We start from the raw sequence: 16,558 nt of genomic DNA on the forward strand, positions 1-16,558 counted from the left end.
GAGTCCCATGACAGAATTAGAATGTGGTGGGGACAAGCCACTTATTCCAAAAGAACCGTAAGAGAGCAGACAGTTCCATAGAGCACTGTGCTGCAGGATTTTGGGGGGTGGTCTTTTCTGGGAAGTGCCAGGGCTCTGAACAACCAAGTTTCCTTGTTTACTTCCAAGCGGCTGGGAGGGGGTGGGTGACTGCAGAAACCTCTGAGTGGTGGCTCTGCTGGGAATTGAACTTGACTTCTAAACTGGCCCCATCCCGGAAAACTTCGCCCTCAGGACTATTTTTTTTTCTTTCACAAAAGAACCTGTTCTTGTGAACACGGAGGAGCCGGGCTGGCAGAAGGAACCGGCTTGGCCAGCCTCAGGTCTGTGCTGGAGCCCAGGGAGCAAGGCTGGTGGGCAGCAGGCCACGTCCACGTGCACGTCCATGGGCAGGAAGGGGCCGCCGGCCTCCCGCCGGGGCAACAGAGGGACTGAGAAAGGCTCCGGGCCAGAAGAGAGAGCGGAGGCCAAGTTCAAGGGCAGCCTTGGCCCCGAGGCAGGGCGTTCTCAGCTGGGCTGATGATTAACGAGGCTTCTGCTGCTCCGGAGGAAGGGAGGCCACCTCTGTGCGCACAGTCCGGCCTGTGACGCAAGCAACTTCCTGATGACAGGTGAGCGCGGGCGGGATTTTCCGGTGGCCGGCAGATTTGAGCCTGCGTCTGCGTGAGGAGAGCCGGGAGGCAAGAGAGAAGCTTTTTGGGAATAGAGGACCTTTGCTGAAGCCCCGAGGGGCCGATCCATCTGCCAGAGGTGAGGCAGACCCTGGGCGCGTGCGGTGTGGCCAGCAGACTTCCCGCAGGTACCCGCTCTCCTGCCAGGAGCCGGTGCCCAGCCCCCGCCAGCCGCTGGCTGGTGTCCAGGGAAATGTTGGACGATCGAATGCGCATCTGTTTCCCAAATTCCACGGAGTTAAACATTAAAAGATCGGGCTGCTCTGTGAGTTTAGGAATTTGAGGCTATTTCTATCAAGTGTCCCTTCTCTGGGGATGCGTGGAAAGCCGGACTGGGCTGGAATGTGGGGAGCTGGGGATTCAAAGGCTGGAAAATTCCCGGCTCTCGTGCTGTTCCCTGGACAGACTTTAAATGCCATTGTTCTTCCCCAGTGAGAGGCCTCATGGAAAGGAAATCGCTCTCAATCTCTGGAAGTTCGGAGACTCCCCAGGTCTGGCCAGCAGTGCCAAGACACCTCTGAATGCGGGGGCACCCAGAGCGGGGGTGCCGGGGTGTAGGAGGGACCTCGGTGCCTGGCTCTGTGCACACAGAGGTTTGCAGGGGCCCCCTCGCCTGGATTTCGCTGCAGCTGTTTCCCACTGAGCCCGAGAAACACCATCCCTCCTCCTTTTTGGGTTTGGGCTTCATGCTGAGCCTAAAAACAGGATGTCTACAGCCTTTGATTTTGTGATATCAGGCTGTTTCCAAGAACCCAGACATAAAGGTTTGTGTGTGGAGGGGTAAATGAGTGAGACGATCACATTTAGCAATTTTCTTCCCAAGCTGACGAGGCTGGTGACCCCAGACAGGTCTTCTGAGTGTTTGTTTTCCCCTTGTCGCGGCATCGAGGAAGTGATTGGCATTTAAATCCTGTCTCTTTGAGGCACTTTAATAAGATTGAAGATTTTAAAAAGACTGCAGTTTTTTTGGCGAAAAGTTGGCAAGTCAAGTCTTCTATAGTGAAATGAATGAGAAGTTCCATCTCAGACTACTCCGCAGAAATATTAACTTGCAAATTACCTGGCAGAGGCCCTCATTTAATTAAAGGGACTTGTCTGAGTTCAGTTACGACTTGAACCAATTTGATGACAGTTCCTTCCTGCACCCACCCGTCAAATACCGTCCCCTCACAGATGCACGTCTGGGACCCTGTAGCTCTCAGGGTGGTCCTGCACCACATGCCCTGGGGGCTCTTAGAAATGGACTCACTCTGTCATACAGAGAATAAGCAAGTTAAGTAATCCGGTCCTCGTCTGCCGCCTGGTTAACCTTGGTTTTCAGTGAGTAGAAGTGTTTCCTAGTGGACCTTAAGCTATGGCTGCAGTTTCAGTAACGTCGGGTCCACATGTCGCATTTATTGCTTTCGGTAGAATGTGTGACTCATAACTCGATGGCTCAGTTTCTCCTCCATCCTCTGCTGGGGCTAACACCCTGGCTGACTGACTGGTAGAGCGACTGGCTTATCCACTTGCATTCACTGACCCTTGAAAAAGAGTAAATGATTTATATGGCATTCGGTGGTCGGGGATGTTAAATTGGCTCTGGGGAGCCTGCGATTTCAGTTCGCTCTGGGTTCAGCTGCTACACTGCTTGGTACTGAGCCAGGTTGGTAGGGATCCTCTGAGTCTGGTTTTGAGGATGGCCAGGGTTTGAGTCACACGGTGGGAAGGTCCTGCAGCCCAGGGTCTGTGATCCTTACATTACACCTGGCAGCTATGGTCAACTACACCGGCTGGACTTTGCCTCCCAAAGACATTAGTGAACAAAGAAGAGGAAACCCTATGTTCCCTCTCGTGAGCTGTGAGCATCCAGCGACGCTCTGACATGTAAAACTGGGGGGAGGGTCTCGGGACGGGGCGTCCCTGATCCTTCACACCCCCGCTCTGATTCGTTCAGCACCTCCTGTGAGGGGCCTTCCACAGGCGGAGGTGGGGTGGTTATTACCCACGCCCGTCTCCCTTCTTGCGTTTCTGCTTGTGCGAGGCTGTGGGGTCTGCCTCCTACAGCCCTTAAGAGAGGACAGGAGATCCACCCATCACAGAATCCTGCATGGGGTCTCTGACAGAACCTGTGCCGCACGTGTTGGAGGGACGGGGTGGTTCCCCCCACAGGGCCGTGAAATCTGTGTGGACGCCAAAGTGAAAACTACCCCCTAGGTCACGTCTCTGTGCTAAAGATGTTTGAAATGAAGGGACACTTTCCTGAGGCCGAGGAGCTGAGTTTTTGCAGACAGTTCACAATACCTTCAGTGGGTGATTTAGCCCAGAGTGCTCCAGTGGCACCAAATGGTGCTGGTGACTGCCTTGAATGGGCCTGTCCCAGTGAGAAGGAAAAAATAAAAATAAAAACATTCAGGGATGGAGAGCGAGCACAGGGTTTATCAAAGAGCCAAAGGGTTGGCAGAGAGGTGTACATGCCAGGGCCCGTGTGTGCAGCCAAGGGACCAGTAAGGCCTCACCTCATCTACTGTGACCTTACTCGCACTGCTGTGACCTGCCCCTGCCCCTTGTCCCTCACTCTGCCCCAGCTCCTGCAACTCCTCAAATGCGCCAGGCATGGTCCCACCACAGGGCCTTTGCACCTGCGGTTCCACCTGGGATGCTCTTTCACACACGTGGCGGTCGTCTCCCCTTCTGCACTTCGTAGAGCCCCTTCTTGGGATCCTGTCTCTGACCTCCCTGTTCAGAGCACCAGCCAGCCCATGAACACCCTCCCACCCGCCCCTGTTCTATTCTCCTCCCGACCTCTTACTACCTTCTAATAAGCTTATGCTCTAGTTCTTCATTCTTCGTCTGTTTTCCCTTTTGATAATGAAAACTTGTGGTGGGTAGGGTCTTTTTTTTTTCTCCCCTGAATGATCAAAGCATCGTGATTGAAATGAGTGGCAGGAAGCCCGCGCTCCTATGTCTCGGCCAGTAATTCCATGGTAATTGTACGGCTTCTGCTTCCCCTAATTTATACACAGGCTTGGGAGCGAGATCATTTAATACAGTGATTCTTGAATGTGAGCGTCTGCCGGGATCGGTGCACCGCTTAACTCTTCAGACAGATTTCTGGGCTCGCCCCCAGAGTTTCTAATCCAGCAGGTCTGGGGTGGCCTGGAGAATTTTGCTTTTCCAACAAGTTCCTGGATAAGGCTGGTGCCCTGGAGAGGTTAGTCAGGCTAAGGAGGGCTGACTAACCTCTCCAGGGACACATATGAGCAGGGAGGGTCCCCGTAGCCTCTGGGTGAAGACACACTGTTACCTGCCTGCTTTGCTTCCCCAGGCTGACGAAGAACATTCGAGATGGAGGGCGGCTGCCGAGGCGTCCTGGCCGCGCTGCTCGTCCTGGCCGGGCTGGCAGGTAGGGACCCCAGGAGCTCGGTGGACCGTTCCCGGGCATCCATCTGGAGTGGGTAGAAGGGACCCGGGGAAGGCCAGCTGGGCGCGTGGCTGCCAGGAGAGTCTTCTTTAGGCACTTCCCACTGGATCCCCTTCCCACCCCCACCTCGCCAGTGGTCAACTCTAGAAGGTTCCTTCAGGTGCACCGGACCCCAGGGGCCCTCCTCACTGGGATCTTGGCCCCCGGGGCTTGCTTTGCTACCTTCTCACAGTCATTGCTCTTGTGGAAACATCCTGCCGCCCACCTGGATTTGCTCCTCTTCTGTTTCCATCTGGTCTCCAAGGAAGACCCGACTCAGGTGTCACCTCCTCCCTGAAGCCTTCCTGACCTGGCAGTTTTCAGGGTGATAATCCCGGTTCCCATGATTGACAGGGTGGAGGACCCGCAGCCCTCCCAATTGCTCCTCCTCATCCTGGAACTTTCCCAGGGTGTCCCAGGCTAGGGTGTCCTGATCAGACTCTGCACTGCAGGACACGGAGTGTTCAGACCACGGGGCCCGAAGGGTAACCGGAGTCTGTGCCCTCGGCTTTATTTTGACTACGTCTTGCCTTGGTTTCATCGCTTCAGGCGCGTTTGTCCTGTTTTCCTAGTTAGGCTTCCGCCTCCTCAGGGCGCTCCTTCCGCAGGGGTCTGAAGGCATTGTGTGGAAGAATGACATACCTGCAGAAGAGTGCTGAGCCACAGGTACAGCTCGACACACTTCTACAAGCTGAGCGCCTTTGCGTATCCACAGTGCGCCCCAGCGCCCTCCACAGACGCTTCCTTCAGTCCCCGTGCCCCCGCCCTGCAGGGCCTGCAGTTCTGACTTCTGGCTGCACTGATACTTTATACACCTATAAACTCTATTTCTGGTGGCTAGATAATTAAAAAAAAAACCACAAAAACAAATACAAAACTCTGTCCATGACAGCACTGAAAAAATAAAATCAATAAAATAGCGTAGTGACTGTCCGAGTGTGTCACGTGCGGTGAGGACTGTTTTATAAATTTTGGTGCTGGGTATGTTTACATATTAAACCGAGGGGACGAGGCTGTGGTGATAACATGTATTTGGGGGCCAAAGATGTTTGGAAGCCCCTGCCTTGTCGTTGGAGGCACTAGGCGTTTAGTGAGTACTTGGCATTTGTTTGTAGAGGGGGAAGCAGCGTCCCTGCTGGGGTGGAGTCAGGGACCACGGGCTAGCAAGCCAGGCTCAGCACACGTTGCAGGGACGTGGTTCCGACGTGGCTGCCCCAGCCACGCTGGCAAAAACATCTCTGCCCGTGGGAAACAGATCAGCTCTGGGTCTGCAGTTTTTCTGAGACATTTTCCCTGAAATACTGTTTTGAAGGCAGAGATGGCTTTGGTTGAGGCCTGGGTGTGGCTCTTCCAGGAGAGAAGAGGATTTTGGGCTAATTCTGGAGCCCCCTGGGGGATAGGGTCCATTGCAAGCATCTGAGCCCCCAGGATGCTTCATCTTGGAAAGTGCTGGCTAGAGATACCTCCATTTGTAGACTTGGCTTTGAATGATTGAAGGCAACCTCCATGTGCACCCAGAGGGCTCCTGCCTGCCCTCCCTTCTCCACCCGGACCCCAGCATGATGGGTTATTAGAACTCGACCAACCTATTTGTTCACTCAGTGAATTTTCGCTGAGGGCCTCTTATGTGCCATTTAGTTGCAGGCACTGGGATGCAGTGATGAGCAAAAACAGGCATAGTCCCTGCTAACAAAGAGCTTAGAGCCGGGCAGGGGACGGAGGTATCAACTGATAAAAAATCAATATAAAATCACCACAGTGACAATTACCTCACCGATTGAAAAGCCTACTGTGGATAATTTGACCTAAGCAGGGCAGTCTAGGAAGGCTGGGAAGGCTGGGAAGACTTGACTGGGAGCTGAGGAGTGAGTGAGACCAGCTCTCCAGGTGGTCTCTGCCTGTGCGAAGGCCTTGGCCAGAAAGATTTGGTGAGTTTGAGACACTGAGACAGAAGACAGAGTTTGGGGCAAAGTGAAATTGGAAAGGAAGTTGATGTGAGACAAAGTAGGGTCTTAGGATAATGTCAAAGATTATCTGGTCTGTATATAAATGATGGAAATATTTTAAACGAGGTCTGGAGTGTGGAGGAGGGAGGAAGGGAAGGGCACCTGGCCACATGGGTGTGTTGAGAAGATCTATCTGGCGGAGAGCAGTTTTGGGCGGTGGCATAGTGGTGATGCCGGCACCTCCTGCCGTGGTCCGCAGGACCCCTTTCGGCAGCTCAGATCCACCTCCCTCCCTTCTCGGTGTCCTTCTGACGGTCCCAACCCCCAGCGTGCTTTGACTCCCATTTTCGTTTTTGGAGCTGCCTCATCTGAGCACTTCCCTTCCACTGCCCTCAGCTTTGTTTCCCTTTCTCCCTTCTGCTTTTGATTGTCTACTTTTCTATTCATCTCCAGTGTTAACTAAGAGAAGGGAGCAGGTGAGGGGTCTGTAGGTGCAGGAAGGAAGCCGGAGACGAGGCGAATTGAAGAGCAGACTGGTTGATGCAGACCCTCCATCCCCCATCCCCATGCCAGGGAGACACCAGCTGCTCTCCTAGGGAGCTGAGAAAAAGCCATGGCAGAAGAATGGTACTTATGTTTGGGATCCCTCTCTGGAGGGCTGGGAGGGGCCCGGCAGCTGGCCAGTGTGCCGCCATATGAGTGATTTCAGTTTCCCAGGTGTTAGGACGCAGCAGGTGGAAGAGAAGCTTTTCAGCCCTGGGTGGCGGCCAGTCGTTTACGCAGAGATACTGATGGAGTAGGATTTGCAAGGCAGGAGAAAGCAAGGGCTGGAGCCCTGGGCTTGGAACTGGAGGGTGTTAGTGTGAGTAGGAATCTTGCAAGTGGATCAACTCCTATAACAGAGGACCTGGTGATGGGCGATCGCCGTAGCTGGTGGCCAGGGGCGGGTGGGGGGACACGGATCACTCTGTGGCTCTGCCCCCGCGCGGGCCCTTTGCTCTACAAGGTGAAAGGGAGAGCACAGGGGAAAGGGAGGCTCTGGGCTGAGGTGGGGGACTGTTTGATTAAAGGTCTTATTTACAGTTTTCTTATATTTGCTCTGTGGAGGGCAGGTTACACATGCTGATAGGATCCAGGTGAGAGAGCGGCGAGGTTCCAGGGCCCCACGTTACCAGAAACAGAGCTTCTGAGTCTCAGGGCGGAGCCGGAGCGGTTTACTCCTGGGGGTGGCAGAGTGCAGGCCGAGACGTCAGGGGGTTTAGTGATTAGGATTTGGTGCTGCCTGTTTAACTTAAAGGCTGAGTTCAAACTCCCACGTCCCTCCCTCCCTCGTTCCCCGCTGCACAGTCAGGTACGTACCTGCATGCATTCCTGGTCCCACATGCAGTCTAGAGGGGATCTACGCTTGGAGCCCATAGTGTTCTGAAGTGAATAAGCTACCTGGCACCAGGCAGTGATGGAACCTGGGTTTCAGATGCTTTGCTTACTCTGTTGGAGAGATTTAGACTCAGCTCCTGGCAGGACCAACCCAGGTGACCCCGTCCTTGCCCTCCCAGCACCCAGCCCCGCGGGCTCTGTCCAGCCAACCCCCGGGACCAGAGTCAGGAGCGGGGAAGGCTGCTATCTCAGTGCAGAGAGTGAGAGCGTGGCCTCGGGGTGTGGATGTGGCCATTTCTTTTCGTTTCTTCTTAAGATGCAGTTCAGGGCTCGTGGAAAGATCCAAGTTGACACTGCAGCTGTGGCTTCCCTGGGGAATCATTTCTGACGTCCTTTCCTCAGGGATTTTTTTCCCCCCTATTTTAAAATCCCAGCTCAAAGGGATCCTTGGATCAGAGAGACGTGCCCAGGGGCAAGGGAGGATACCCAACTCCAGTCACATTTTCTCTTTTTCTATCATGCCCAGAGGCAAAACAAAGAATTGTGATCATGTTTACCCCCAAACAGGGTTGGTCCCGGTTAATTCTGATCTTTCCTCAGTTTCGCCTCTTGGGAGCCTGCGGCCCCTCCTCGACCCTGGCTGCCTCGCTGGCCGGTCCTGCCGGCCTCGGGGGCCCTGTCCCCGCAGCACGTTCTCTCCCACGGGCCTGGCCCCACAGTGGGCGGGCATCTCGCGGTGCACGCTGGGTGCTCAGCTGGGTGACGGTGTGGTAACCGCGTGTCCGGCGGGGAGGCTCCTCCCCAGAAATCTTTAGAGGGGTAATGAGATTCTTTTAGAACTTGACTTACAACTTGACCTGATAAGATTGGAAGTGCTAACTAAAAACTGGCACTTGCCATCTGCCTCTGCAAGGTGGCACTGCCATCTACCTCTGCTTGGATTAAATCACGAGCTGCTGCAGCCGCTGACCTCCTACACCCCCTGCACGGAGTTCAGGGTGGGGGTCAGGAATGAGGCGCTCTGCACTCCGGAAAACCTGGCTGAACAGGCCTTCAGATAATCAGATGTTTTCAGGAGAAGATTTTATGAGTCCAAATTCTTGCATCTCCTCATATCCGAAAAGCACTAAAATCATTACCGGTGATGTCTGCTCCTTGTGACCAGCAGCAAGCCTCTGCCTGAGGGTGTGCTGACTGCACGCCCCCCCCCCTGCACTGAGGTCATGTATAATGTTGAGCTCCCCCCGACTCTTTGCGACAGTTTCTCAGAGCTTTCTGGGATCCTGTCTCCCGGGCTATAGTCCTCATTTTGCCCCAAATAAAACAACCCACAACCCTCATGTCGTGTGGTTTTACTGCAGTTGACAGGAGGAAGGAGGGGCTGCAATTATTTGGGGCTCTCAGTGGGGTTAGGTGGCTCCAGACTGTAGTGGGAGTGCACTGTGGTCTTATTGACAGTGGCAGGCGTGGCTGCAGAGAAGCCGGGGGGGTGGCCTGCCGAGGATCTTTTTGCCCTGAACTCAGAGTGAGATCAGAGTGGGTGGAGTGGGAAAGGGGGGAGATGCAGAGTGAGGAGGTCCTGCCTTGCGTCCCAGCACCACCGCTGTGATCACAAGTCCTGAGATGTTGCTGGTCTTCGTTTCCTCAGCATTAAAAGCAGGTGGTGAAAGATGAGAATCAGAAATCTGTATTTTATTCATTTTTTTAAAAAATTAAAGTACAGTCAGTTACAGTGTGTCAGTCTCTGGTGTGCAGCATCATACGCCAGTCATACATACACAGACATATATTCATTTTCATATTCTTTTTCATTAAGGGTAATTACAAGATAGTGAATCTAGTTCCCTGTGCTATACAGAAGAAATTTGTTTTTTAAATCTATTTTTATATATAGTAGTTAATATCTGCAAATCTTGAACTCCCAAATTTATCCCTTCCCACCCACCTCCCCCTGCCCATAACCATGAGATTGTTTACTACGTCTGCAAGTCTGTTTTGCTGATGAGTTCATTAGTATCTTCTTTTTTCTTTTTTTTAGATTCCACATATGAGCGATCTCATATAGTATTTTTCTTTCTCTTTCTGGCTTACTTCACTTAGAATGACGATCTCCAGGTCCGTCCATGTTGCTGCAAATGGCATTATTTTGACGGAAATCTTGAAGGCTCTCAATTGCTATGCAAGTCCTACTCTGAATTATAACTACAAACATGGGAAAGTCTAGGAAAACCCTGGCCACCCATTTGCTCTTCTGGGGTGATAAGAAAATCAGTGTTAAATGCCCCCCAAATTTCTTGAGATCTTTAGGAGCAGAGCAGGCTCCATCATGCGTGATTCTGACCGAGTTCCGGTGAGCCGGAGAGCTCTGGATGGAAGCCCAGGTGGGAGGTTTGCCAGAAGCTGTCATTTTGGTTAAAACCAGAGCATTTGGTGAGCAAAGAGCAGGATGCTGTGAAAAGTGTGAAGGCAAAAATTTTACTTTAATCCAGGACTTTCTTGGCTCGTCTTGCAGGTCAACACAGTCCCTTCTCCCAGGTCACATGATAGTGAGTGTTTACTGAGTGCTTGAGGGTCACCGGCACAAGGCTTTACACAGGTCATCTCACTGGGCCCCAAAGACAAGTTGCTGTGGTCCTAGTGTCCCTGCTTTGCAGCTGAGGGGAGTGGACACAGAGAACTCACCCAGTGAGCCAGGACTCACTCCAGAGTCCACATCGTAGGTTCTAGAACCACCTACCCACCCGCTGGAGTTTTAAACCCAATACGAGATGTGAGACTCTCTCCGAGGCTGCCATGTGCATCCCCTGACTGTTCTCATTAAGGAGTCTCCCCTCCCACACCCTTCTCCGTATCTCCCTCTCTGTGTCCCCCCCACCCCCCACTCCGCCGTGTTTCTCCTAGTCCTGGGTAAGAGGGGTGTGGCCTCAGTGACACTTCTGTCCTTAGAGTCCAGGGAGCCATGATCGTGGCAAGCCGGGATTCCCCACCCTCTGTGTAAAGAGAGGCTGCCCCCTGACCTTTTCCACCCGAGCCTTGGGGTCTCCCAGAGGAGGAAATCACAGGTCCTTCCCATTTCACTGGGAAGAAGATTCTCATTTCATAGTGAGGCTGAAAAACTTGCCTAAAGTAACCGGGACAGGCTAGTGGTGGCTCTCCAGCCAGGCAGAGGTCAGATAATACTTAAGGTAACAGCCCCCTGGAGGTGGGAAAGGGGCACCGCTTCCTCCGCCCCCAGTCCTGCTGGGAGTGGTGTGGCTGTGGAGAGAGGGCACGGGCGAGGTCCGGAGGGCACAGGCTGGCTTCCTGTCCACTGGAAGCTCCTGACCCCCTGGGAGACCTGGTGTCAGGGCCAGTAGAACACGGAGTCTGGGTCATTGGATGGTCACGAGGGGCCACAGCTGGTCCGCAAAAGGGTTAAATCGTACACTTGACTTCTGTAGAGTCATCCACTCACCACCTTGAAACATCGGTTGTCTTTTAGCTTGTGGATCTGGCTATGAAATCATAGAAGGTCCCAAGAACGTCACGGTGCTGAAGGGCTCGGAGGCTCGTTTCAACTGCACCATCTCGCCGGGCTGGAAGCTCATCATGTGGGCTCTGAACGGCACGGTGGTTCTGAGCATCACGCCCAGGGAGCCCATCATCACCAACGACCGCTTCACCTCCGAGAGCTACGAGGTGGGCGGCAGCTTCATCTCCGAGATGATTATCCACGACGTGCAACTCAGCGATGCCGGGCAGGTCAAGTGCAGCCTCCAGAACAGTGACCGGGAGGGGGCTGCTTTCCTTTCCGTCCAAGGTGTGTATTTAGGTGGCTCCCAAGAGGAGCATCTGGGGTCCACTGGGTTGAATAGACCTCAGGGGCCTGGAAGGGACCCTCTGAAGTTCGTGTCACACGTGGGGACATAGAGGGTCTAGCTTCAGCTGGCGCTGCGCTTGGGCTTGCTCTGAGTTGGCCGAAGTTTGCTGCTTTGCTGTTTGTCTGTCTCTCCCCTCCCGTCCCCACTGACCCTCTCCCTGCCTCCTTTCCTCCTGCTCTCTCCCGTTCCCCTTCCATCTTCCCTTCTCCTTCCTCTTACTATGACTATTGAAGACGGGTATTCATCACTTTCCCATCTGACCCACTTCAGAACTAACAGCTTTTCTGAAAATACACCGGAAATTCTGGGGCCAGTTTCAGTCACTTGTCTGATTTGGAGAGAGAGCTGATAATCATCCACCCTTTTTCTAGTTCTTCACATCCTTGACTCTGTTTCTTCGCCTGACATCATGTATCCACTGTGAACCATGCTTTAACTTTTCCTCTTTCCAGATGAATTTTCCTAATCTAGTACCCTTTTCTGCCCGCCAGGGGACCTTAGAGTCAAAAGCGTGTGTTCACTAAACCATATTAAGTCTTTCAGATAAAAGAAAAGAGTAAACACGATGGATATCTCAGTCTTCCTTTTATCATTTATTCATTTTCAAAGTAAGACTGTTTTGAGGTGCTGAAGATTCTGCTACACAGGGAAAAAAGTAAAAGGGAACTTTACAAGGATTCGGGACATCTTTATTGAAGTTTAATCACTTTGCATTCCTTAAAAATGTAATTATGTACACTTATAGATGTGCTGGAGCTTTTAGAGGTCCTGATTTCGCTGGCAACATTTCTGAAAACAGTCTACAGACAGTGTCTTTGCTTTTTTCCTTATGCCTATTTATTTGTCTAGGAGAAACGTCTAATGATTCGGTCTATATTCGCACTGCTATCAAATCAGATTTGATAACATTTCGTGGAGATACGTGTCTGCCTATTATTTCTCCTTGTATTCTTTTTAATTTAGCCAGATTGTTGTATCTTTACTTTCATGTGTCTTTAATTTGTGTGGTTTAATCAGGGGCACAATGATAGTCTCTAAATAAGTGATTCTGCGCGGCTACCTGGGTTTCTGACCTAGTTTTGACCAAATTGTTTTCATAGTCATTTGTGCTGTAAAGGAAAGAACGCAGGACAAGGAATCACAGATGAGAGGCCCGGCCTTGCTCTCATCAGTTAGTTATCTCAGTGACCCCTGACCTGGCTCAATGTCTTCACCTTTACGGTGGGGGTGAGTCTCCCCTGCCCACACCTTCGGTTTACTGTGAGGATCACATGGAAACACCACTGAGGGCGGTTTGGAGACTCCAAAGCTCTGTCTGTTTCCACTTCCTGCACATGAGGCTGGGGGGCCAGGGTGGTCCAGTGGATAACAGCACAGACCTGAGCCTGACCGCCAGGCTCAAGCGCCAGCTTCGTCACTAACCACGTGACCTGGGGCAGGTTGCTCAATGACCCGGTGCCCTAGCTTCCTCATCACAGGGCGGCTGTGGGGCCAGGCGAGCAGGTCTGCACACAGCCTTTAGAACAGCACCTAGTTCACGGCAGTCTCCATGCTGTCGTTGGCTATTATTTACTGCGCTCCCCATAGGAGCACGCCGTTGCATTAGGCATTTAAGGGGGATTCAGGGTTAAATGGAATGAGACATAGTCCTGCCCTCAAGAACCTTACAAGGAGAGCGGGTAACGCAAGTGTGTGAGTACCAGTGGTGCAGTGTAGACGCTGGCAAGTCCGATGAGACGGAGCCAAGGCCAGGATCAAACTGGCAAGGGAGCCACTCAGCAAAGCCTTCTAGGATGACTCCATGGAGAAGGTACCATTTGAGATGTGCCTTGACGGTCTGTAGATGACAGGCAAAACGGGGATGCGAGAGAGGAGGGCACCCTGGGTCAAGGCAACCCGGTCAAAGGCATGACTTGCTGGTACGCTTGTGGTCTGTCACGTTCATAAATCCATGTGGTTTTATAGCCTCTCCCCCAAAGCTCAACATCTGTAAAGTTGTCTGAACACCCCTAACATGCACGTTTATATGTTGGTAATTCCTGTTGCTTTTGGTTTTAACGTAGCTGGAGGAACACGTGTCTAGGGAAGTTAAGGTCCTCCCCAGGGGCACACGGAAGGAACCCATAAAGCAGGACAGAACCCATCATCCATTTACCCTGGATGCGCTGGTCTGAATGGTGCTTTGCACTTAAAGGCAAAGAAAAGTTCGCGGAGCAACAGGGTCTCTTCAAGGGAAAAGAATCACAAAAAAGGAGGAAACATCCAATTTATTTCACAAGTGAATTTTCCAAAGATTGTTTTTTTTTCCCTTCCCCAAGTGTCAACAAGAAAAATAAAGAGAACTTACATAATTCCACATTGAGTCTTCCAAAATCTATGTGAATGTTCTAGCCATCACCCTGTGTGAAGTGTTTGTCCCGCTACTGGATAACCCTTGTGAAAGCCAGTGGGAAAAAGATGGATCTGAAATATATACTGAAAAAGGAAATGCTTCAGATTGCCACACTTGTCCATTTTTTGCCCAATCCATCAATTAATCCAAACATACCAAACTCTAGACCTCCTGTGTTTTGAGGGCCACTAAGACTTAGGTTCAAGATCATCTGTTAACTGACTGAAATGATACCATCCCCGCCTGTCCCCCAGTTTCTCTCATCTTAAACCTCTCCATCAAGGACACCGCGAATGAACAAGAATCAGCACAAAGCCCATTAGCCTTCAGGGACAAATCCATTCCTTCCTCACCGTTGCATTTACAGTAATCCTTGCATTAACACAGGCACTTTACTCGCTCCAAGACACTATTCAGGAAAGGAGCGACTGGAAGTCTAACATTGCAGAGTGAGGAGAGCTTTCAGAGCCGAGCCAGCTCAGCCTAGTCTGGAAACTTCCGGGTGTCCCCTAGATCCCTCAGGTTGGGCTGTGAGCTCACAACTGTTTTCACAGTTCTAGTAAGATGTGACTTGCCTTTCCCACGCTCCTGGTCACCTGCACACAGAGAGCTTTCCACCGTACATTCCAAGTGACCGGTGTCTAATGATACGACATCAAACCAGGGTAAGAAATCCATTCAAAGTGACAGACAGAGCAATGGATTCTAATGCAACAGAATGGAAGTTCCTTTATACCGTTTCCATTTCCACAGCGTAGTAAACTTTAAGAAACCACTACTTGCTAAGTTTTGGTATGGTATCAAAGACCATCCATGATTATCTGAAAAGCCTTCTCACCATTTCAACTATATAGCTGCACAAAGTCAGATTTCTTTTTATATACTCTAAATAAAGCAATCCATTGCAACAGATTGAAGGCAGAAGCAGATATGAGAATCCAGCCATATGTTAAAAATATAAAGCAATGTCATTCTTCTTACTGGTTTATTTTGGTTTATAAATTTTTTTTTCACAAAAATATGTTAAGCCTATTAGCATGTAATGGGTTATTATTGGTATTTTAAAAAAATAAATATTTAATTCTAACTTCAAATATGGGAAACACTGATAGAACCCACATAAACCAGAAGTCTTTGGAGTCCTCAGCGCTTTTTTTTAAAAAGCATTTCCACCTCAGTAAAACCAATGGTCTAGTTAAATTCTCTTGTTCAATAAATTCCAGCAGAGAGCCTGAACATTTCAGGGACTTGCCCAAGGTGATGGCAATTTTGGGGGAAAGCCAGGATTGAGAACAGATTTTTTTTTTTTGGATTCTTAGTTCAGCGTTCTTTCCATTATACTACATGACACAGGGTTTTAGGATATTTTAATTCGAATGTTTCAATGTATATACATTTCGCTAAGGCTGTGTCTTTACCGGAGCCAGTCCTCAGGTTACTTTAGTGATATTAGCACACACAAGTGGTATTTGCAAATGAGTTCTTTACAGTGTGAATGCTGGCTTGTGCAACGGGGTGCTTACTAAAAAGTTTAAAATGATTTATCTGAGTCATATATTCTGACACATGATTTAAGGTAATTATTTCTCTGATTATATTAGATTTGATCTTTATTTAACTGGTACCTAGAAAAAGATTTTAAGGCAATATAAGTCATAGGAAAATGTATTTAAAATGTGTGACTCAAAAGTAAATGAAATGCATCTGACTGGCCAAAGGCCAGGAGAGACTTGCCTCTCACGAGATGCTGAGCTGTGTCCTCCTTACAGTGAAAAGAATGCAAAGGTTATTTCCCTTTTTGCTTTGGCTCCCAGGTCAGCCCCGGATGACTTTGGGATTCCACTGCTGTGGTCGTGTATCCGTCCACGACAGGCACAGCTTCTCTCTCCTTCCCATGGAATTTGTATTCCCCTGCATCCTGATTCTTATTTATTCATTTTCTCTGATATCTATGCTTTCTGGGGAGCAACCTCATCTTCTTCTGCAAACCTGGCAGGTATAAATAAAAACAGATAAAACCTGGGCTCAGGTTTCCGGATACAGACACAGCCAACTGGGGTCTGGGAAGATGGCTCTCATGTAACGTGATTTGAAGGAAAAGTTTTTAAAAGTCTGGCACTGCAAGGCATGGATGTTTCTTCAGAACATTTCTCTTTTCTTCTTCAGTTGTGGGGCAGTTGCTCCTTCCTGGAGGCAGTCTGGTAGTCATTAAAGATGAGCCTTGTAACGTGACTTGCCGCGCAGTGGGCTGGACCCCACTCCCAGATATTTCCTGGGAAGTCGGGGTTCCGGCGAGCCATTGGAACTATTATTCCGTTCCGGAGCCGGATGGTCGTCAAAGTGCAGTGAGCGTCCTGGCGCTCACGCCCCAGGGCAATGGCACTGTGACTTGTGTGGCTAACATGAAGGGGCTGCAAGTCCACGAGTCTGTAACTGTAAATCTGACTGTGGTTCAGCCTCCCTTGGGTAAGTGAAGACTTTCCACTTTATACAAAGTGCATTATTATTGCATGCTTTATGTTTCACACGTGGTGCTGCTTGATCATTGATGCCTGGGAAAATCATCGGTGACCTTGATTTCAGGTAGAGAAGGTAACGGAGACAAATGTCTGGTGTCATGACCTCGGGATTTCACTTTTAAAATTTCACCTTCAAGTGTTTCTTTTCTGTTTACATATGGGCACCCATTAAGAATCTTGACAATTAGTTACCATAAAACAGGATCAAGTTCAGATATAGATACTTAAATTCAACGTTTTTCTTCAGCTTTCACCTGTTGTTCTGGTCTGATCTCATTCCCCGGGCCAATAGAATGTAAGCTCTTTTAATAT

General features: G+C 50.4%; 1 protein-coding gene across 3 annotated transcripts in view; it reads left to right on the top strand.

Annotated features, from left to right (window-relative positions):
- The first annotated feature begins 458 nt into the window (after positions 1 to 458).
- Positions 459 to 16,558, top strand: part of IGSF5 (immunoglobulin superfamily member 5) — a 39,837-nt gene continuing 23,737 nt past the window's right edge. Inside the window, exons 1-4 of one of the 3 annotated variants that reach the window (XM_015239843.3) lie at positions 459 to 650; positions 4,018 to 4,095; positions 10,957 to 11,274; positions 15,894 to 16,193. In XM_015239843.3, the coding sequence (XP_015095329.1) occupies positions 4,038 to 4,095; positions 10,957 to 11,274; positions 15,894 to 16,193 (676 nt within the window). In that variant the 5' untranslated portion in view covers positions 459 to 650; positions 4,018 to 4,037. Of the gene's footprint in view, positions 651 to 675; positions 790 to 4,017; positions 4,096 to 10,956; positions 11,275 to 13,398; positions 13,563 to 15,893; positions 16,194 to 16,558 lie in introns of those variants that run through there. The other 2 variants (XM_072937614.1, XM_015239845.3) reach the window with 2 other exon arrangements.

Source organism: Vicugna pacos, chromosome 1 (genome assembly GCF_048564905.1).
Source record: "Vicugna pacos chromosome 1, VicPac4, whole genome shotgun sequence".
NCBI lineage: Eukaryota > Metazoa > Chordata > Mammalia > Artiodactyla > Camelidae > Vicugna > Vicugna pacos.